Here is a 23,187-nt window from a genome sequence, read left to right as displayed (position 1 = left end):
GTCCATTGATCTTGTTTCACTGGGTGAGTGTGTCCATTGATCTTTTTTCACTGTGTGAGTGTGTCCATTGAACTTGTTTCACTGGGTGAGTGTGTCCATTGATCTTTTTTCACTGGTTGAGTGTGTCCATTCATCTTGTTTCACTGGGTGAGTGTGTCCATTGATCTTTTTTCACTGGTTGAGTGTGTCCATTCATCTTGTTTCACTGGGTGAGTGTGTTCATTCATCTTGTTTCACTGGGTGAGTGTGTCCATTGATCTTTTTCACTGTGTGAGTGTGTCCATTGAACTTGTTTCACTGGGTGAGTGTGTCCATTGATCTTTTTTCACTGGTTGAGTGTGTCCATTGATCTTTTTCACTGGGTGAGTGTGTCCATTCATCTTGTTTCACTGGGTGAGTGTGTTCATTTATCTTGTTTCACTGGGTGAGTGTGTCCATTGATCTTGTTTCACTGGGTGAGTGTGTCCATTCATCTTGTTTCACTGGGTGAGTGTGTCCATTGATCTTTTTCACTGGGTGAGTGTGCCCATTGATCTTTTTTCACTGGTTGAGTGTGTCCATTGATCTTTTTTTCACTGGTTGAGTGTGTCCATTCATCTTTTTCACTGGGTGGGTGTGTCCATTGATCTTGTTTCACTGGGTGAGTGTGTTCATTCATCTTGTTTCACTGGGTGAGTGTGTCCATTCATCTTGTTTCACTGGGTGAGTGTGTCCATTGATCTTGTTTCACTGGGGGAGTGTGTCCATTGATCTTGTTTCACTGGGTCAGTGTGTTCATTCATCTTGTTTCACTGGGTGAGTGTGTCCATTCATCTTGTTTCACTGGGTGAGTGTGTCCATTGATCATTTTCACTGGGTGGGTGTGTCCATTGATCTTGTTTCACTGGGTGAGTGTGTCCATTCATCTTGTTTCACTGGGTGAGTGTGTCCATTGATCTTTTTCACTGGGTGGGTGTGTCCATTGATCTTGTTTCACTGGGTGAGTGTGTCCATTGATCTTGTTTCACTGGGTGAGTGTGTCCATTGATCTTTTTTCACTGGTTGAGTGTGTCCATTCATCTTTTTTTCACTGGGTGAGTGTGTCCATTCATCTTTTTCACTGGGTGGGTGTGTCCATTCATCTTGTTTCACTGGGTGAGTGTGTCCATTCATCTTGTTTCACTGGGTGAGTGTGTCCATTCATCTTGTTTCACTGGGTGAGTGTGTCCATTCATCTTGTTTCACTGGGTGAGTGTGTCCATTCATCTTTTTCACTGGGTGAGTGTGTCCATTCATCTTGTTTCACTGGGTGAGTGTGTCCATTCATCTTGTTTCACTGGGTGAGTGTGTCCATTCATCTTTTTCACTGGGTGGGTGTGTCCATTGATCTTGTTTCACTGGGTGAGTGTGTCCATTCATCTTGTTTCACTGGGTGAGTGTGTCCATTCATCTTGTTTCACTGGGTGAGTGTGTCCATTCATCTTGTTTCACTGGGTGAGTGTGTCCACTCATCTTGTTTCACTGGGTGAGTGTGTCCATTCATCTTGTTTCACTGGGTGAGTGTGTCCATTCATCTTTTTCACTGGGTGGGTGTGTCCATTGATCTTGTTTCACTGGGTGAGTGTGTTCATTCATCTTGTTTCACTGGGTGAGTGTGTCCATTCATCTTGTTTCACTGGGTGAGTGTGTCCATTGATCTTGTTTCACTGGGGGAGTGTGTCCATTGATCTTGTTTCACTGGGTCAGTGTGTTCATTCATCTTGTTTCACTGGGTGAGTGTGTCCATTCATCTTGTTTCACTGGGTGAGTGTGTCCATTGATCATTTTCACTGGGTGGGTGTGTCCATTGATCTTGTTTCACTGGGTGAGTGTGTCCATTCATCTTGTTTCACTGGGTGAGTGTGTCCATTGATCTTTTTCACTGGGTGGGTGTGTCCATTGATCTTGTTTCACTGGGTGAGTGTGTCCATTGATCTTGTTTCACTGGGTGAGTGTGTCCATTGATCTTTTTTCACTGGTTGAGTGTGTCCATTCATCTTTTTTTCACTGGGTGAGTGTGTCCATTCATCTTTTTCACTGGGTGGGTGTGTCCATTCATCTTGTTTCACTGGGTGAGTGTGTCCATTCATCTTGTTTCACTGGGTGAGTGTGTCCATTCATCTTGTTTCACTGGGTGAGTGTGTCCATTCATCTTGTTTCACTGGGTGAGTGTGTCCATTCATCTTTTTCACTGGGTGAGTGTGTCCATTCATCTTGTTTCACTGGGTGAGTGTGTCCATTCATCTTGTTTCACTGGGTGAGTGTGTCCATTCATCTTTTTCACTGGGTGGGTGTGTCCATTGATCTTGTTTCACTGGGTGAGTGTGTCCATTCATCTTGTTTCACTGGGTGAGTGTGTCCATTCATCTTGTTTCACTGGGTGAGTGTGTCCATTCATCTTGTTTCACTGGGTGAGTGTGTCCACTCATCTTGTTTCACTGGGTGAGTGTGTCCATTCATCTTGTTTCACTGGGTGAGTGTGTTCATTCATCTTGTTTCACTGGGTGAGTGTGTCCATTCATCTTGTTTCACTGGGTGAGTGTGTCCATTCATCTTGTTTCACTGGGTGAGTGTGTCCATTAATCTTGTTTCACTGGGTGAGTGTGTATGAACATAGCACATGCGTCACTCACACCCCGTGGCTCTTTTCTATGTTTGCAGATTATCTGTGCTCCGAAAGAACAGACGTAGCCCGGCACATGGTCAACATCTAAAAACTGCACCGATAAGGGGGTTACCATCTGCGATAAGGATTGTAAGGAAAGATGTGCCATATGCCCTGAAGAAGGCTTCCAAACACGCTGGACTGGACGGAAACATGTTGGCATGTCCAGCAGCACGCGGTTAGGTTGCTTCATAGTTGATTATAGCAACATAAACACATGGGTACTGATGGCCAATGGGGACCAGAAGGCCCGCCCCTTCTTAGCATTCCACTTCCGGTCGCACCTTCTGGCCCACAGCTCCTGGCACTCACAAGCTTTCTGCGAAAAACCGATTCCTTGCGGTACCCCAGACTCTTCTGCCCCATAACACCATCAACCAAGGAGCCTCAAAAAGTTCCATGTCGACACATAATGTCATTATCCAAACAGGAGTGGCGGGTTTAAATCCACGCAGCCTGGACAGACAGGCCCATCCCTCTGGGGTGAGTGTTAGTAACCTGTACACAGCACACACTGCACCTCACCAGGTCTAACCTGCGGGGGTCTCCTCAAGCCCTCATACTTCCAAGTGAGATAAAAAGGGGGGCTGCATCCAATGCTAGTGAGGGGAGCCGCGCTGAGCTGCTGCTGCTGTCTGTGCTCTTCCTTTCAGTGAAGCTTGTGATGCTGCTGCTGTCTGTGCTCTTTCTTTCAGTGAAGCTTGTGCTGCTGCTGTCTGTGCTCTTCCTTTCAGTGAAGCTTGCTGTGCTGCTGCCCTGTGCTGTGCCTGTCCTGAGTTTGAGGGAAGCTTGTGCTGCTGCTGTCTGTGCTCTTCCTTTTCAGTGACGCTTGCTTGCTCTGCTGCTGCCCTGTGCTGTACCTGTCCTGAGTTTGAGGGAAGCTTGTGCTGCTGCTGTCTGTGCTCTTCCTTTCAGTGAAGCTTGGTCTGCTGCTGCCCCGTGCCGTACCTGTCCTGAGTTTGAGGGAAGCTTGTGCTGCTGCTGTCTGTGCTCTTCCTTTCAGTGAAGCTTGGTCTGCTGCTGCCCCGTGCCGTACCTGTCCTGAGTTTGAGGGAAGCTTGTGCTGCTGCTGTCTGTGCTCTTCCTTTCAGTGAAGCTTGCTTGGTCTGCTGCTGCCCCGTGCTGTGCCTGTCCTGAGTTTCAGGGAAGCTTGCTTGGTCTGCTGCTGCCCCGTGCTGTGCCTGTCCTGAGTTTCAGGGAAGCTTGTGCTGCTGCTGCCCCGTGCTGTCCCTGTCCTGAGTTTCAGGGAAGCCTGTGCTGCTGTCTGTACTGTTCCTTTTCAGTGAAGCTTGCTGTGCTGCTGCCCTGTGCTGTGCCTGTCCTGAGTTTGAGGGACGCTTGTGCTGCTGCTGTCTGTGCTCTTCCTTTTCAGTGAAGCTTGCTCTGCTTCTGCTCGTGCTGTGCCTGTCCTGAGTTTCAGGGAAGCTTGTGCTGCTGCTGCCCCGTGCTGTCCCTGTCCTGAGTTTCAGGGAAGCCTGTGCTGCTGTCTGTACTGTTCCTTTTCAGTGAAGCTTGCTGTGCTGCTGCCCCTTGCTGTGCCTGTTCTGAGTTTGAGGGACACTTGTGCTGCTGCTATCTGCACTCTTCCTATTCACTGAAGCTGGTTTTGCTTTTGCTCGTGCTGTGCCTGTTCTGAGTTTGAGGGAAGCTTGTGCTGCTGCTGTCTGTACTGTTCCTTTTCAGTGAAGCTTGCTCTGCTGCTGCTCGTGCTGTGCCTGTTCTGAGTTTGAGGGAAGCTTGTGCTGCTGCTGTCTGTACTGTTCCTTTTCAGTGAAGCTTGCTCTGCTGCTGCTCGTGCTGTGCCTGTTCTGAGTTTGAGGGAAGCTTGTGCTGCTGCTGTCTGTGCTCTTCCTTTTCAGTGAAGCTTGCTCTGCTTCTGCTCGTGCTGTGCCTGTTCTGAGTTTGAGGGAAGCTTGTGCTGCTGCTGTCTGTGCTCTTCCTTTTCAGTGAAGCTTGCTCTGCTTCTGCTCGTGCTGTGCCTGTTCTGAATTTGAGGGAAGCTTGTGCTGCTGCTGTCTGCGCTCCTCATATTCAGTGAAGCTTGCTGTGCTGCTGCCCCTTGCTGTGCCTGTTCTGAGTTTGAGGGACACTTGTGCTGCTGCTATCTGCACTCTTCCTATTCACTGAAGCTGGTTTTGCTTTTGCTCGTGCTGTGCCTGTTCTGAGTTTGAGGGAAGCTTGTGCTGCTGCTGTCTGCACTGTTCCTTTTCAGTGAAGCTTCCTCTGCTTCTGCTCGTGCTGTGCCTGTTCTGAGTTTGAGGGAAGCTTGTGCTGCTGCTGTCTGCGCTCTTCCTATTCAGTGCAGCTTGCTCTTCTGCTGCCCCGTGCGGTGCCTGTTCTGAGTTAGGGGGGTGCTTGTACTACTGCTGTCTGTGCTCTTCCTTTTTAGTGAAGCTTGCTCTGATTCTGTTCGTGCTGTGCCTGTTCTGAGTTTGAGGGATGCTTGGGATGCTGCTCCTTTTCAGTGAAGCTTGCTCTGCTGCACTCCCGTGCGGTGCATGTTCGGAATTTGAGGGATGCTTATGCTGCTGCTGTCTGTGCTGTTCCTTTTCAGTGAAGCTTGCGCTGCGTCTGCTTGTGCTGTGCATGTTCTGAGTTTGAGGGATGCTTGTGCTGCTGCTGTCTGTGCTGTTCCTTTTCAGTGAAGTTGGCTCTGCTGCTCGTGCTGTGCCTGTTCTGAGTTTGAGGGACACTTGTGCTGCTGCTATCTGTGCGCTTCCTTTTCAGTGATGCTTGCTCTGCTTCTGCTCGAGCTGTGCCTGTTCTGAGTTTGAGGGATGCGTGTGCTGCTGCTGTCTGTGCTCCTCCTTTTCATTGAAGCTTGCTGTGCTGCTGCCAATGTTTTTACTGTTCTGTGTTTACGGGAAGCTTGCGCTGCTGCTGTCTGTGCTCTTCCTTTTCAGTGAAGCTTGCTTGCCATGCTTTACCTGTCCTGAGCTTGAGGGAAGCTTATGCTGCTGCTGTCTGTACTGTTCCTTTTCAGTGAAGCTTGCTGTGCTGCTGCCCCGTGCTGTGCCTGTCCTGAGTTTGAGGGAAGCTTGTGCTGCTGCTGTCTGTGCTCTTCCTTTTCAGTGAAGCTTGCTCTGCTTCTGCTCGTGCTGTGCCTGTTCTGAGTTTGAGGGAAGCTTGCACTGCTGCTGTCTGTGCTGTTCCTTTTCAGTGAAGCTTGCTCTGCTTCTGCTCGTGCTGTGCCTGTTCTGAGTTTGAGGGAAGCTTGCACTGCTGCTGTCTGTGCTGTTCCTTTTCAGTGAAGCTTGCTCTGCTTCTGCTCGTGCTGTGCCTGTTCTGAGTTTGAGGGAAGCTTGCACTGCTGCTGTCTGTGCTGTTCCTTTTCAGTGAAGCTTGCTCTGCTTCTGCTCGTGCTGTGCCTGGTCTGAGTTTGAGGGAAGCTTGTGCTGCTGCTTCCTGTGGTCTACCTTTTCAGTGAAGCTTGCTGTGCTTCTGCTTGTGCTGTGCCTGTCCTGACTTTGAGGGAAGCTTGCACTGCTGCTGTCTGTGCTGCTGCCCATGCTTTGCATGTTCCTGCATGTGGGAAGCTTGTGCTGCTGCTTCCTGTGGTCTTCCTTTTCAGAGAAGCTTGCATTGCTACTTCCCATGGTTGATTGTCTGTGTGCGACTGTCTCTCTCAGGCCCCCTGCTGGAAAACCCTGGTAGTGAAGCTTAAAGAACATTCAGATAATGGCACGAGAGCACGGCACAGGCCTCATGGTGACCCCTGCTGGACTGCACTGGAAGTGCATCTGAAATCGATCCAGTCTCCCAACAGAGCAGTCCCTTGTTTTACATCTAACACCTGCTGGACAGATGTGGGAGTGCAGCGAGTAATGTGTACAGGGGCGGTCATCGCATAGTCCTTCTTTTGCAGTGACACCTGCAGGAAAGCCATGAGAGTGCACCTACCAGCACGCCTGCATTCCCCCTACAGATCACATTGCTATTACAGTGACACCTGTTGGTCAGGCCTGGAATTGCAGCACAAAGAGCAATCAGCGTTTCCTAAGGCAGCAGAGTAGTGCAGCAACGTAGACCACCAGTGTATAGGGGTGTGCGGTCCCCTACCCTCTCCCCATCCTCCCTACTGGACCCCACCACTCCCTCCAGTGACACTTAATAATGTCATTTTGTATATTTTAACAGTTCCTCTTTAGTTTGAAGCACGTGTCCCCTTCGGTTAATGTTTTCTTAGAAAATCCCCTTCATCTTCTCTCAATTTATTTCTGTTTGCTTCATTTTTGCTCCCAGGGTATTTCCCACTTGTTTGCGCCCTGATACCCGCCTCACCCCTTGTTCTCAGCCTTGTGCTATTGCACAGGCCCCTTCCCGCCTCACCACCTGTTCTCAGCCTTGTGCTACTGCACAGGCCCCCTTCCCGGCTCACCACCTGTTCTCAGCCTTGTGCTATTGCACAGGCCCCCTTCCCGCCTCACCACCTGTTCTCAGCCTTATGATATGGCACAGGCCCCCTTGCTGCCTCACCGCTTGTTCTCAGCCTTGTGCTATTGCACAGGCCCCCTTCCCGCCTCACCGCTTGTTCTCAGCCTTGTGCTATTGCACAGGCCCCCTTCCCGCCTCACCACCTGTTCTCAGCCTTGTGCTACTGCACAGGCCCCCTTCCCGGCTCACCACCTGTTCTCAGCCTTGTGCTATTGCACAGGCCCCCTTCCCGCCTCACCACCTGTTCTCAGCCTTGTGCTATTGCACAGGCCCCCTTCCCGCCTCACCGATTGTTCTCAGCCTTGTGCTATTGCACAGGCCACCTTCCCGCCTCACCGATTGTTCTCAGCGCTGTGCTATTGCACAGGCCCCCTTCCCGCCTCACCGCTTGTTCTCAGCCTTGTCCTATTGCACAGGCCCCCTTCCCGCCTCACCGCCTGTTCTCAGCCTTGTGCTATTGCACAGGCCCCCTTCCCGCCTCACTGATTGTTCTCAGCGTTGTGATATTGCACAAGCCCCCTTCCCGCCTCACCGCTTGTTCTCAGCCTTGTGCTATTGCACAGGCCCCCTTCCCGTCTCACCGCTTGTTCTCAGCCTTGTCCTATTGCACAGGCCCCCTTCCCGCCTCACTGCCTGTTCTCAGCCTTGTGCTATTGCACAGGCCCCCTTCCCGCCTCACCGATTGTTCTCAGCCTTGTGCTATTGCACAGGCCACCTTCCCGCCTCACCGATTGTTCTCAGCCTTGTGATATTGCACAAGCTCCCTTCCCGCCTCACCGCTTGTTCTCAGCCTTGTGCTATTGCACAGGCCCCCTTCCCGCCTCACCGCTTGTTCTCAGCCTTGTGCTATTGCAGAGGCCCCCTTCCCGCCTCACCGCCTGCTCTCAGCCTTGTGCTGTTGCACAGGCCCCCTTCCCGCCTCACCGCTTGTTCTCAGCCTTGTGCTGTTGCACAGGCACCCTTCCCGCCTCACCGCTTGTTCTCAGCCTTGTGCTGTTGTACAGCCCCCCTTCCCGCCTCACCGCCTGTTCTCAGCCTTGTGCTATTGCACAGGCCCCCTTCCCGCCTCACCGCTTGTTCTCAGCCTTGTGCTATTGCACAGGCCCCCTTCCCGCCTCACCACCTGTTCTCAGCCTTGTGCTGATGCACAGGCCCCCTTCCCGCCTCACCACCTGTTCTCAGCCTTGTGCTATTGCACAGACCCCCTTCCCGCCTCACCACCTATTCTCAGCCTTGTGCTATTGCACAGGCCCCCTTCCCACCTCACCGCCTGTTCTCAGCCTTGTGCTATTGCACAGGCCCCCTTCCTGCCTCACTGATTGTTCTCAGCGCTGTGATATTGCACAAGCCCCATTCCCGCCTCACCGCTTGTTCTCAGCCTTGTGCTATTGCACAGGCCCCCTTCCCGCCTCACCGCTTGTTCTCAGCCTTGTGCTATTGCACAGGCACCCTTCCTGCCTCACTGATTGTTCTCAGCGCTGTGCTATTGCAGAGGCCCCTTTCCCGCCTCACCGCTTGTTCTCAGCCTTGTGCTATTGCACAGCCCCCCTTCCCGCCTCACTGATTGTTCTCAGCCTTGTGCTATTGCACAGGCCCCCTTCCCGCCTCACCGATTGTTCTCAGCGCTGTGCTATTGCACAGGCCCCCTTCCCGCCTCACCGATTGTTCTCAGCGCTGTGCTATTGCACAGGCCCCCTTCCCGCCTCACCGCTTGTTCTCAGCCTTGTGCTATTGCACAGGCCCCCTTCCCGCCTCACCGCTTGTTCTCAGCCTTGTGCTATTGCACAGGCACCCTTCCCGCCTCACTGATTGTTCTCAGCGCTGTGCTATTGCAGAGGCCCCCTTCCTGCCTCACTGATTGTTCTCAGCGCTGTGCTATTGCAGAGGCCCCCTTCCTGCCTCACCACCTGCTCTCAGCCTTGTGCTATTGCACAGGCCCCCTTCCCGCCTCACCGCCTGTTCACAGCCTTGTGCTATTGCACAGGCCCCCTTCCCGCCTCACTGATTGTTCTCAGCCTGGTGCTATTGCACAGGCCCCCTTCCCGCCTCACCGATTGTTCTCAGCGCTGTGCTATTGCACAGGCCCCCTTCCCGCCTCACCGATTGTTCTCAGCGCTGTGCTATTGCACAGGCCCCCTTCCCGCCTCACCGCTTGTTCTCAGCCTTGTGCTATTGCACAGGCACCCTTCCCGCCTCACTGATTGTTCTCAGCGCTGTGCTATTGCAGAGGCCCCCTTCCTGCCTCACTGATTGTTCTCAGCGCTGTGCTATTGCAGAGGCCCCCTTCCTGCCTCACCACCTGCTCTCAGCCTTGTGCTATTGCACAGGCCCCCTTCCCGCCTCACCGCTTGTTCTCAGCCTTGTGCTATTGCACAGGCCCCCTTCCCGCCTCACTGATTGTTCTCAGCCTTGTGCTATTGCACAGGCCCCCTTCCCGCCTCACCGATTGTTCTCAGCGCTGTGCTATTGCACAGGCCCCCTTCCCGCCTCACCGATTGTTCTCAGTGCTGTGCTATTGCACAGGCCCCCTTCCCGCCTCACCGCTTGTTCTCAGCCTTGTGCTATTGCACAGGCACCCTTCCCGCCTCACTGATTGTTCTCAGCGCTGTGCTATTGCAGAGGCCCCCTTCCCGCCTCACTGATTGTTCTCAGCGCTGTGCTATTGCAGAAGCCCCCTTCCTGCCTCACCACCTGCTCTCAGCCTTGTGCTATTGCACAGGCCCCCTTCCCGCCTCACCGCTTGTTCTCAGCCTTGTGCTATTGCACAGGCCCCCTTCCCGCCTCACCGATTGTTCTCAGCCTTGTGCTATTGCACAGGCCCCCTTCCCGCCTCACCGATTGTTCTCAGCGCTGTGCTATTGCACAGGCCCCCTTCCCGCCTCACGGATTGTTCTCAGCGCTGTGCTATTGCACAGGCCCCCTTCCCGCCTCACCGCTTGTTCTCAGCCTTGTGCTATTGCACAGGCCCCCTTCCCGCCTCACCGCTTGTTCTCAGCCTTGTGCTATTGCACAGGCCCCCTTCCCGCCTCACCGATTGTTCTCAGCCTTGTGCTATTGCACAGGCCCCCTTCCCACCTCACAGCGCTGTGCTATTGCACAGGCCCTCTTCCCGCCTCACCACTTGTTCTCAGCCTTGTGCTATTGCACAGGCCCCCTTCCCGCCTCACCGATTGTCCTCAGCCTTGTGCTATTGCACAGGCCCCCTTCCCGCCTCACCGATTGTTCTCAGCGCTGTGCTATTGCACAGGCCCCCTTCCCGCCTCACCGATTGTTCTCAGCGCTGTGCTATTGCACAGGCCCCCTTCCCGCCTCACCGATTGTTCTCAGCCTTGTGCTATTGCACAGGCCCCCTTCCCGCCTCACCGATTGTTCTCAGCGCTGTGCTATTGCACAGGCCCCCTTCCCGCCTCACCACTTGTTCTCAGCCTTGTGCTATTGCACAGGCCCCCTGCCTGCCTCACCACCTGTAAATGTGATATTGTCAGTCATTTCTGATGGAAAGCGACACCCCTGTTCTTCAAATGAATACATCTAAATACATATGCAGCGTTCCTGTCGTTGTCCGGGAGATCGGTGCACCCCAACGCCGGGGGAAGGTTGGAGAATCAGTAGCAGACAGGCGTGGCACAAGACCACCCACCGATTGCCCAACCCGCTGATACTTTGGTCCTTTGAAGCCAGCAGGAGGCCCATGGCCACCAAGGAAGGCCTCCCCAAAGACCCCCTAGTGTTTGTGAGGGGAGCGCATGGCCTGGATGCCAGCACCTTCGTTTTTTAGTTTTGGTTCTAGGTGGTGGCGTTGCGCCGCATACAGGATGCAAGAATTGCACTGCAGCATGGATAGGGGAAGATGGTGCATGAGAGGGGCACTCACCATGTGAACATTGCCTGCTTATTGAAACACCCCGGGACAAACCATGGCTCTGCTACTCCCTGCGGCCGTTCTCGGCCGCTGCCTGCCACCTCCCGGGGTCTCTCATGCTGGCATTTCATAGTTTATGCTGTACAGGGCCTAAGAGTGTAGTTTCTCAGCAGCCTTTTGAAAGTTTATGGATTCATTGCAGCTGTAAATGAGCATCGGAATGTCGTAACCATCATCCACTTCATTTATAGGCAATACATGTGTCCTCACATCTGTTCCTTGCACTCAAGTTCCGACCTGTTTATTGGATATTAGATAGGCCTTCGCCAGGCACTGCCATCATAAGCTCAGGTGCCCAGGCATGCAACCCGTTTCCAGTTGTTGCCATGTTAGTGCCAGGTAGCACCATAACGGCAGTGCCTGGGAAAATTCCTATCGCATGCCTACACAAAAGCCACAGCTGTTGTCTGAGTCAATGCTTGACTGGCTAGGAGGGTGGTTCTGGTTTCTGCGACTGGCCTTCACAGTGGTAATATATGGGCAGAGGGTGGGTTGGTAGAGGCTCAGCACAGGCCTGTAGAGCGACTATTTTGCCTTGTGCCGGTCCATGCCACAGGTAAATGCCGCTGGCCCCTGGTCCAGGTTTGGGGGCCCGGGGCTCTGGGATAGGTAGCCCTGTAGCGCGCACTAGAGGCAGGCGGGAATGGTCACCTCCAGAAAGCTGAAGGTTCATTCTCAGGTGACTTCAGCCACGTCTCCAGAAACGGAACGCTTCCAAAATATGGCACCCGTTCGCTGTTTGCAAGACTTTGTACGTCTCTCCCCACTCCTTGTTATTCCAGCCCTCCCCCTCCAGCACTATCTGAAATGTCCCCAGGCCTAGTACAATAGTCGCTTGTTTTCTTCCTCTGCCCCCTCTGCCCCCCTTCCTCACCTCTTGTTTTTCTCCGGCTCTACCAGAAATGTCGTCAGGCCTAGTACGATAGTTTTTTGTGCACATCCTTACTGTTCATGGCCTGTAAGAATGTTTTGTATTTTCCCTTGTTCCCTCCCTTGCCTTGAAGCGCTTTGAAACACATTGTGTATAGGCGCTATATAAATAAACTATCATATCATATCATAAGAGAGTGGTGGCTGGAGGGTCCTGAATGGATCAAAACACACTGGGAAACCTCTGGGCAACCCTCCGGGGCACCGTTTCTCAGCTTGCCAGGCTGTTACAGAAGATTAGGCCTTGTGCCACCCCAAAAGAGGCCGTCCCGCCGGAACTGCTACGACCCTCCCTTCTGCACAAGGCTTTATAGGGCCGCATACGGCCCGGGTTGCCTGTGTTCCCCTGCAGAGAGCACGTGGCCTAACAGCTCAGACTCGACGGCTGCCATTGCTGGCAGTTCCAGTACTGAGCGCCATATGGCTGGTCCTGTTCTGCAACGGAACAGACGGGCAGAAAGACGGGGAGGTCCCAGAGCAATGCCAGTGGTTATGATTAATTCCAACCTTCCATCTATCACATAATTTGGGTAGCGGGGGTTTTGACATTTGCCACTTGGCTTCCCTGGGAAGAGTCCAGTTCCCCAGTAGCAAAGAGTAAAGCAATAGGCTTTGGACTCCTGGCAGACCCCGGTGCTGTAAATCCCACTCTCTCCCGCCTCATCGCTACTTTACAGAAGTGGCTTCAGTTTACCTGATAGGCTGCAGTTTATAAACCATGTCAAGTATATTGCTGTTAAACTCCACCCCATTGACGTGACTCGTGCTGTGGAAGGGAGAGTGGGGCGTGATTTGGGCATTCTCGCTCCTACTGCCCAAACCCCTGTAGTGCCGACGACTGGCGCGTGTGTGTGTGCGTGTGCGTGTGAATGCGCGCGTGCGTGTGTGTGTGCTAGAGCATGCATGCGTGCGCCACATGCCTGTACGTGTTCTGCACATAAGAAATACACTCGTGTGTTAATAACTTCATTCTCTGCTTCAGCGACTCTAAAGAGCTGGTCAGATAGCACAGCGAGCTCAGAGCTCGCCTCTGATATCGGTACGAAGCCTGCTGTGATGCAGGTTCGAATCCCCACAGGGCCAACTCAGCCTATCATCTGTGGGATAATAATATCAACTTTTATTGAAGTGCTTAGATACCTGTGGGTTTGTGGCGCTATATAAACACAAGTTATTTTATAATAAAATGTCTAAACCTGTAAGGAACAGCCTCTGATGTCTGCGGTCCATGGCTTGAGGAGTTGATCTTGCGAGGGCTTCTGATTTCTGGCATCTTGAGGGAGTGGGGCCTCACAGAGTGCAGCTAGTCCCTGAGTAGGTTCTGACAGTAATAGCAACAGGAGTGTCTATGCAGCCAGGAGTGGTCCTACCTTGGTATTACTTTACTTCAACGTCCACATAGACCATCCTCCTGCCTCACGTATTCCTGTCTCTACTGCTGAAAACTGCGCCATCTTGCGATGCCTACCTACCTACCCGTCTCCATGTTTCTCCCATCCAGGTGTGAGCCGAGATGAACTGGGCCGGGCTGTACACCACCTTGAGCGGAGTGAGCCGCCACTCCACGAGCATCGGGCGCATCTGGCTCTCCGTGGTCTTCATCTTCAGAATCATGGTCCTGGTGGTGGCCGCTGAGACAGTGTGGAGTGACGAGAAGTCCTCCTTCACCTGCAACACCGAACAGCCCGGGTGCAACAGCGTCTGCTACGATGACTACTTCCCCATCTCACACATCCGCCTCTGGGCCCTGCAGCTGATCATTGTGTCCACCCCGGCCCTGCTCGTGGCCATGCACATCGCCCACCTGCAGCACCAGGAGAAGAAGGTGCTGCGGTTGGCGGGCCAAGGAGACGCCAAACACTTGGATGAGGTCAAGAAGCACAAGATGCATATCTCGGGAACCCTCTGGTGGACCTACACCATGAGCGTGATCTTCCGGATCATCTTCGAGGTGGGCTTCATGTACCTTTTCTATAGGATCTACCCGGGCTACAAGATGATCCGACTGGTCAAGTGCGATGCCTACCCCTGCCCCAACACCGTGGACTGCTTTGTCTCCAGACCCACAGAGAAGACCATCTTCACCGTCTTCATGCTGACCGCCTCTGGCGCCTGCATCCTGCTCAACGTGGCCGAGCTCCTCTTCCTCATTGTCAGAGCCTGCGTCCGTTGCTCCCGGGGCGAGTCGGGTCTGTCGTCCGTAAGAAGCTCCTTCTATCACAGGAAATAACCCTCCAAGAAGATACTCGAGGACAAGCTGAGAGGAGGGAGTCATGTAAATAGCCCAAAATAGGTCAACGATTCCTACGTCCTCCGGTCCACCTCCTCTACTTCAATCAGGCACTAACTCCAAGTGTCCAAACTTGCAAACAGTAGTTAGAGCTGTTACACCAGAGATAGAGTCCATGCAGTGAGTGGAACACAAGACAGCCCTTAGGAATTGACATCGAGGTGCAGATCAAGAGTCACTGGCCAATGTTCTAGGCTTCCCTGCGTATTACCGACCACTCACCTCATGTTCAACACAACCATGAGTGGAACACAAGACAGCCCTTGGGAATTGACATTGGGGTGAAGATCAAGAGTCATTGGCCAAGGTTCTAGACTTCCCTGCGCGTTACCACCCCTCACCGTGTGCTCAACACAACCATGAGTGGAACACAAGACAGCCCTTGGGAATTGACATCGCGGTGAAGATCAAGAGTCATTGGCCAAGGTTCTAGACTTCCATGCTCGTTACCACCACTCACCGCGTGCTCAACACAACCATGAGTGGAACACAAGACAGCCCTTGGGAATTGACATGGGGTGCGATCAACACAACCATTTGTGGCCGTGTGAATTGTGGACCTTTCTGTTTAGTGGACATCCATTGGGAAGCAGGTTAAGCTTCCACCATGCACGTGGTCTGGGGGGGACTGAAGCAATAAAGCACGAAGGGTCTCTTTCCTTCTGTTGGGAGGAGAGTTGGACGAGTTGGAAAGTGTTGTGCTCCAACAGGCAATCAGCAGGCCAGAGACCCCACATGGCAAGCAGACTGGAAATTGGAGAGCCTCCTTCCTCGTATCCCTACCCCAACAGCCTCCTGCGACCATCCCCTTCGTGCCCTGGACATCACTGTCGCGCCAGCCTAGAGTTTGCGTGCTAGCAGTATTATAAAGAATGTTCCAGACACATCCTATGCACAGTACTGGTAGTCTTGAAGCTCCCCGCCTCATTGGGGCCATTCCAGGGTACATGGACAAGTCATCCTTGTGAGGCTGGTCCCTCATCCCGCCTCCCACAGGGGTTTCACAGTTCACTGCCCGGCCGAAGGCCATGGGTAGTCCGGTGGGTGTTTATAATGTGTGTGTCTGGTGGCGGGGGCTAAATAGTGTTCACTTTAATCCATTTGAAAGGTTCCTTTGAGACGTATTAGTAAATCCCAAATTCCTTGCATCGCACCTATCGGCGCTCAAGCAGCCAGCCAGACCCCCGGTGATGACAACAGAGGCCTCTGCTGATGGCATCACAGGGTGCCAGCTGGCTCCTGAGTGCTGGGCTGGCATTAGGGAAGGACGGAAGAAATTGTAACTCCCTGGTGATTGGGGGCATTACCAATGTACACAGAGATTTGTGACACACCCCGAGTTCCCTGGAAGAATCACACCTTCGTATTTTCATTAAAGCTGTTTTGAAAGTAACATGACAGTCTGGCTCTGCTTAATTTGAACACGGAGCACCACAGGTTCGATCCTCGGTCCACACTTAGAAACCTCTGGGTATTAAGCGCGTTATAAATAACCTATCATATCATATATCATATTGTACTCATCTCAACCGTCCTCTTTTTTTATCAACACAGCTTTGGTGTGATGGCGTGACTAGGACCCCAAACCCTGCATTTAAAGGGGGGCCTTTTCAGACACGGCCCTGCATTTTTCTTTTCTTTGCATGTTTTATTGCGTCCATTCAGACATGCTTTACAGCTTCTATTGACTTCCAGGAACCATAGCTTCTGTTTATTACATTACAATGACAAATATAGTTACTATTTTAGGTCTGCCTAAAGAAAGCTTCAACTCTCTGGCGCCTGTGACTTATTGCAAATGATATAATGCAGGCACAGGTGCTGAACATGTCAGGAAGGAAGGGCAATGTTTATCTTGGCAACATTGTCATTATCATAGCCGGTCAAGTGGCACAGTGAGCAGAGCGCACGCTTTGACATCCGTGCAGCGCTTGCTAACGCAGGTTAGTAGCGCTATATAAATGCTAAATTATTATTATTATTATTATTGTCATTATAGCCCAATGCATATGAAAGCTTTAGTCTAAATGATGTGTTGCATCTTAAAGTTGTGGTCTATTTTCGCGAGAAAGAAAGCATCATTCAGATAACATAGCAATGTTGGCCCTCTTCCTTCTCCCACCTGTGAGGCTAAAAACCTCTGGGTCATGTTCAACTCCACACTCTGCTCTGCTCACATCTCTGAGGTCTCTAAGAAGTCACACTACCAGCTGCACCTTCTCAGAGGTATTCTTCCTTTCCTCTCCTTCCCCCAGAAGTCACAGTTTCCAGAGCTCGGTTTCTCTCTAGGCTGGACAACTGCAACAGCCTCTTTCTAAATCTGCCTGCCTCTACTCTCCGCCCTCTGCAACTCATCCAGAACAGGACTGCAAGATGTGTCCTTGGCCTCAAGCCCAGGGATTGTATCCCTCCAGGACTGAAATCTCTGCACTGGCTCCCAGTGGCTGCGAGGATTAAGTTCAAACCCCTTCTCATTGTCCACAAGGCCTTCTGGTGCCTGCAGCCGCAATACCTTCAACTCTCTTTCTAAATATCTTCCTTCTCGAGCTCTTCACTCATCTGCCTCCAACTCTTCTCCAAGCAGCGAGTTGGTGGTAGATCTCTTTCTTCGGCTGGGGCCTCCCTCTGGAGCAGCCTCCCTGCCTCCCTGAAAATGGAGGAAAAACATCTTCAGTTCTGGAAGCACCTCAAGACCTTCCTCTTTGCTTCTGCCTTCTCTCCCCCTCTCCCCTGCTGAACTCCTGGCTGAAGCTGAAACTGCACTGGTCACCTGGCTACCCTCTGTTCTCGGAGCCAGGTCCCCTCCCCGCCAGCTGCACACCTGCACTGCCTCCCGGGCAACCCCTGCACTTGGGGACTGTTTTGTGTATCCCTACAAGTCCCCTACCAGCACTTACACCTGATGTCTGCACTTACCCTTGCACTTGCCACAAGCTGGCCACACTTTTACCTACTGTTTTTATTTATTCTATTTATTTTGTACTGTTTATCCAATGTATTGCACTGCTCCCTCCCCTTCCCTCTGCACTTTCCCCCTTCCCCTGCGCAATCTCAATGTCACTTGGCCTAGTAGGATCGTTGTCTCTGTCTTCCCTCTGTTCCCACTCCCTTGCCTCGTTGCGCCTTGAAACACTTGTGTATAGGCGCGTTATAAATGCCATATCCTATCATATCATAATGTGTCCAGTGAGTACTTGACGTCACTAGCCCTCTGGTTTCCGTGGCCTCATGCAACTAGTTGCTGGACTAACCCGAACATTAGGGTGCAAACGTCACCTGTGTTCGCAGAAAATGGCAGTCAAAAAATGCGGCCTCGTTTACTGTGGCACAGTGCTTACATTTCACCGGCCTCGTCACCTGTGCTGACCACAAGTCGCGTGTTCTGCAATATTCTGCCTGAGTGTGTAATGCAAAATCGTGCCAGACGGCCTCAGTGCTTCGAGGCCAGATGAATGGCTGTTAAGCGCTTTACATAACATAGCGTGGCAGTACTTGCTCTTCACAGAGAGCTGGGAAGCCATACGTTTTGGGAAGGAAGAGTTAAGCATGCCGCCAGGGAAAACAACCTGTCCCTGCAAAGGCCTCTCCACAAACAAGGCATGAAGAGCCTTTGTGCTCGGGAACAAGGGCGCTTTGCTGTGAAACGCAGGCCCTCGGGGCGCATTTGCATTTCAGGCACAATGGCGGGATTGAAAGGTGCAGCGCGGCTGACTTCCGCCCGGAAGAAGCTCAGCTGTTCAGCTGCTCCTCACACACAAGTGACACAGCGCCTCTGCAGGGCATGCAGCTTATCGTGTGCCGCCATCTTGGGGGTTTCTAGTCCTTTCTGACAAGCAGAGATTATATCCGCCCATTCCAAGCATGGAACAGCTTCTAGAAACCTCTAGGCCCACTTCCAGCCACCCTCAAAGGCCTCTCTTTGACAGCATACTTGCCAACCCTACAGATTTAGGCAGTAGGCTACTGCTTTTTAAGCAGTCCTACCACCTACAGATTTGGGTGACAGATCCTACTGCTTTTTACAGTGGAAGGTCATTTATGTGATTCTAAGGCAGGCTGCAGGACAGAACATACAACACATTAATGAGTCTGTGTGTGCAGTGGGCTGGTGGGTGATTACTTTGATTGCACTCAGACCAATCCACTGACCCGACAGCTGCGTGGCTCTGTCCTGCACTCTTGCTGGTACAACCCTGAGGTGAACCAGCAGTGAAAGCAAGTGGCAGAGTGTGCCACCACCACACAGCATCTGCTGACAATTTGGTGTTAGAATTCAGAATTATACATTTTTAAAATTTCAACATCTTTCCATGTTGTGCTGTTTGTATGTTTTGTATTTCCCTGTGATGTCATTGTTATGGGAATTATTATTTTTCAAACTTGAACAATCCTACATCTTTTTGGTCACACAATGTTGGCAAGTATGTGACAGCCTGGCCTGCAAACTGGCTGTCTTTTGCATGTTTTTTTGGAGAGGGGGCTGGGGTTGGCTGCTTGCGCCAGTCGGAATTACCCGAGTGCTGGGTGCATTCGGAAGTACCAGGGTAACCGGGTACTGTGATTGAGTGCATTCAGAAGTACCGGGTACTGTGGTTGAGTGCAGTCGGAAGTACCCGGGTATTGTGTAGCGGCCTGTTTGCAGATGGTTTGTGTGGTGTGTGCTATCTGTGGGGGGCCTCTTGGGCCCACAGTCTGAAAATGTGTTGGCGAAGAGAGTGATATATAGAAGGAGGTCGGAGAGGGGTAGCGTTCTGATGTGTGATGTCTCTGGAGAAGGCTGTTCAGTCGCCGTGTGTTGGTGTCTAGTCGGTTGTGCGTATTGTGTGTTGGATGGAGTGGACACATGGGTAAATAATTACAGTGGGGCTCATGAGAGCAACATTACAGTGGGCCACAGGGGAGCAATATTGCAGTGGGACACATGAGAGCAAAATCACAGTGGGCCGCATGGGAGCAGAATTTCAGGAGGACACATGGGAGCAAAGTTACACTGACATTTGAACCATGAGAGCAAAATTACAGTGGGACACATGAGAGCAACATTACAGTGGGCCACAGGGGAGCAATATTGCAGTGGGACACATGAGAGCAAAATCACAGTGGGCCGCATGGGAGCAGAATTTCAGGAGGACACATGGGAGCAAAGTTACACTGACATTTGAACCATGAGAGCAAAATTACAGTGGGACACATGAGAGCAATATTGCAGTGGGCTGTACCATAGTTGAGCACCTTGAAGCAGAACTGTGTTGGGAGGTGTGGGCGTTCTACACTATGGAGCTAGGAGCCACTTTCCTTCACATGTGAACACAGTCGCCTGGCTCCCCACTCCCCAGCCTTCCTTCACACTTACAGCAGAGCTTGTGTCAGTGCAACACGCACTGGTGCTTTATTCCGCTTCATTCGTAAATGGCGTGTCTACTCCTTTCAACCTTCTGAAAATAAGACTTCATCTTCGCGCCTAGAAATTCTGAATCGACCCATTACACCGTCCCAAATAAACTGCCTGGACCGCTGCTCTCTCATCGCTGTGATCCACCTAACCTCCACAAGAAGGGATTCCAGTGCAGAAGCAGTGCTGCCACGTGCAGTGTGCGTGCCTCCCTTTGCATAACCCTACGCTTTGGTTGCCTGCAGCCACGATCTCACACCCCGTGGCGGTCCTCTGCCCTACTCAATGCAGGTAGCCGCAACGCCCTCACACCCTAAGGTGGTCAGCAACCCTGTAGCTTCCGCGAAGACACTGCACGTTGGGTGAAATGTGACGAACTGCCGTAGTTACTATGCGGTGTGTAGTTGGGACATTATTGGTTGCCCGTGCTCTGGATAAAAGACCTTTAGCTGCTCTGTAGATCTCAAGGAAAAGTACGTTGCGTGGTTTCAGGACCATGGGGTCAGGGTCTAGGTTTACTAAAGGGATGGAAACAGGTTGTCCAGGAACCCCTCACGGATATTTTAGCGAATGGAAAGACAAAGATGTTTGGGGGCTATGAATATCTCTCTCTGGCTATGCTAGGAATAATTGGGAATGTGTGCTGTTTTGATATGTGAAATGAGAAAGATTGCTGGGGGCATTCTAAGAGTCTGTGGGGGTCTTGCGAGAGTCTGGTAGGACCTTTAGGTTCTAAGTGAAGTCCACTGATGTGTTGACTTTTCAACGATGTGTCTTCATCACTCCATCTTTGTTGCACCCAAACACCTTTGTTCTCTTGGTCCCTCCTGTATCGAGAGATCATTCTTATGACCCCTCTATCCTTTTGCCCCTTAGGTGTGAGATAAGATGAACTGGGCCGGCCTCTACACCCTCCTTAGTGGAGTGAGCCGTCACTCCACGAGCATCGGTCGCATCTGGCTCTCTGTGGTCTTCATCTTCCGAATCATGGTCCTGGTGGTGGCCGCCGAGAGCGTATGGGGAGACGAGAAGTCCTCCTTCACCTGCAACACCCAACAGCCTGGCTGCAACAGCGTCTGCTACGATCACTTCTTCCCCATCTCGCACGTCCGCCTCTGGGCCCTTCAGCTGATCATTGTGTCCACCCCGGCCCTGCTCGTGGCCATGCACATCGCCCACCTGCAGCACCAGGAGAAGAAAATGCTGACATTGGCGGGCCAAGGAGACGCCAAACACTTGGACGAGGTCAAGAAGCACAAGGTCCGGATCTCGGGAACCCTCTGGTGGACCTACACCCTGAGTGTGATCTTCCGGATCATCTTTGAGGGTAGTTTTATGTTCATCTTCTACATGATCTACCCAGGTTATAAGATGATCCGACTGGTCAAGTGCGATGCCTACCCCTGCCCCAACACCGTGGACTGCTTCGTCTCCAGACCTACAGAGAAGACCATCTTCACCGTCTTCATGCTGACCACATCTGGCATCTGCATCCTGCTCAACGTGGCCGAGGTCTTCTTCCTCATCGCCAGTGCCTGCACCCGGAGAGTGAGGAAACGCTCCAACTTATCCTCTATGAAAAGCTCCTTCTACGAAGGCAAAGAGTACAAACAGAATGAGATCAATCAAAAACTGACCGAGGAGGGGGCCTTGAAAGATAAGGGGGTGCACTGCTCGGCCTCCTAAGGAAGGCTATTCCTCCTCTTCCTCAGCCACAGACAGCCACAAGCACCCCAAGTGTCTTTTGAAGAGGTCAGGTTGAGCAAAGCCTGGAAGGGACAAGTGGTGCTTCTCTAAGGAGGAAGAGATCGGAGCAACCAAAACAAAAGACATTCAATGAGAGGTCAACAGCGCTGCACCATGATACAACAGCCAGGTCCAGATCAAGAGGGTTCTCCGCCAATGGGAAACAAAAGCCCAAGACTGCCGTCTGCCACCCTGGTTGGTCTTCTGGGGTATCTTCTCATTCCCCAGTAGGCAAGTTGCCTCCACCGATTCTTGGTTGTCTATCCATGGGTTTGCAACAGATTGACTTATATATATTCTCTGGACCATGGGCTGATAGGACAATAGGTGTCTCCTCCTCCTGATTAATGTTTACACTGAAGGAAGAGCAGGCGGGGGAAGACCCAAAGCCCCCCTTGTGTTACAGTGAGAACCTTGCAAGATTCTGTAGCTCGGCAGCCAATCGCGAAGGCTGTCGCTCGAAATCACACATACCTCTGGGGTCTTCAAATGATACGCGGGCTGGGATAGGGGCATGGGGACAAGCAAGGGCCCTCTTCCTTCCGTACAGGTTATGGACCCACAGTCAATGACGCACCAATGTCCATCTTGCACAGATATTCCCACCAGGAACTCAGATCCACTATATGTTGAAGTTATTCCGACCATGAATGTTACTCATTCCTGATCGAAGCATGATAAGGTTCTAATGCATTTCCATTCCGCACCTAATTGGTCCCACCCAGACCGTACCCCATCCTTTGACAATCTGATCCTGACCCAGAAACCACCCCTATCTTGCACCAACCCCAGCAGCCTTCTTAGTTTGTGACTTTGTGCACAGTCCCTCTGTGGAGCAACCTCCAATCCTGCTCCGACCTCATCTCTGAGCAGAACTCCCTGTGATTGGTCTTCCCTTCTGTCAATGCTGCCCGCCCCGTGTCAATTTAACCCCGCCCTGCGCTAATGACGGAGCAGGCCTTATGCACAAAATTCAGGAAGTAGAAACGGCCAGACATGGTCACATGACTGACTCTTGCTAGAAGCTCTCTTGGAACGTTCCAGGGATTTCCAGGATTTAATCAACTACCCCCTGAAATCAAACAGCTCCTCTGTCTATGGCTGCAGCGCCCCCCACACCCCTCCCCATCCCTATCCCGGGGACCTCACCATCCCAGAGGAAAACCAAGATGGCTGTTTTGGAATTATACAGGGATTTTGTTTGGTGGATGAAGGATTTTATTTGGTTTGTTTTCCATGTATTTAATGTTAAATTAAATTGCTCGTAATTTTGCCTTGATGTGTTGCTGAACCCCAACTTGTGCCCGCCCTTTCTGCTCGTGTGACCGCACAGGACACGTACTGATGACATCACAGGTCACGAGGCAACAGGCGATTTCTGATGGCGCACAGGATCCGCCGGGGTCCTTGAATGGGAGAGATTATGACCAATGAAAGATGAATGATATTTTTTAAATTAATCGTCGTTCACATGAGTGGTGTGCAGAAGATACTGAGATGGTCTGGAAGAATTCAGTTTTCCTTATTAAAGACAAGTTTAAAAGAATGTCTCTGATTATCTCTCTTTCGTTGTTTTCTCTAACTCTACCCCTCTTGTATTCTCTATTCCACACTTTCCTACTTGTATGAGCACTACTCCTTCTCTCGCAATCTTCCTTGTACAGCTACACCAGTCTCTCACATCTCTTCGATTCTCTCTTCCACACTTTCCTACTTGTATGAGCTCTACTCCTCCCCTCTCAATCCCTCTTCACTCTCAAACTAGCCACTCATCTCTTTTTTCTGTCTTG

The 23,187-nt window shown here is 51.8% G+C and overlaps 2 protein-coding genes across 7 annotated transcripts in view; both read left to right on the top strand.

Moving 5' to 3' along the window:
- LOC138480695 (gap junction beta-1 protein-like) overlaps positions 1 to 15,652 on the top strand; it is a 35,540-nt gene extending 19,888 nt beyond the window's left edge. For all 4 annotated transcript variants that reach the window (XM_069612382.1, XM_069612380.1, XM_069612381.1 and 1 more), the window contains exon 2: positions 13,471 to 15,652. In XM_069612382.1, the coding sequence (XP_069468483.1) occupies positions 13,483 to 14,199 (717 nt within the window). In that variant the 5' untranslated portion in view covers positions 13,471 to 13,482 and the 3' untranslated portion in view covers positions 14,200 to 15,652. The remainder of the gene's footprint in view (positions 1 to 13,470) is intronic.
- The window catches only part of LOC138480694 (gap junction beta-1 protein-like), a 40,132-nt gene extending 17,189 nt beyond the window's left edge, over positions 1 to 22,943 (top strand). For all 3 annotated transcript variants that reach the window (XM_069612377.1, XM_069612379.1, XM_069612378.1), the window contains exon 2: positions 20,528 to 22,943. In XM_069612377.1, the coding sequence (XP_069468478.1) occupies positions 20,540 to 21,337 (798 nt within the window). In that variant the 5' untranslated portion in view covers positions 20,528 to 20,539 and the 3' untranslated portion in view covers positions 21,338 to 22,943. The remainder of the gene's footprint in view (positions 1 to 20,527) is intronic.
- Positions 22,944 to 23,187: the final 244 nt, after the last annotated feature.

Source organism: Ambystoma mexicanum, chromosome 5p (genome assembly GCF_040938575.1).
Source record: "Ambystoma mexicanum isolate Mex_15411 chromosome 5p, UKY_AmexF1_1, whole genome shotgun sequence".
In the NCBI taxonomy this organism is placed as follows: Eukaryota; Metazoa; Chordata; class Amphibia; order Caudata; family Ambystomatidae; genus Ambystoma; species Ambystoma mexicanum.
This window is presented reverse-complemented; position numbering and strand designations above follow the sequence as displayed.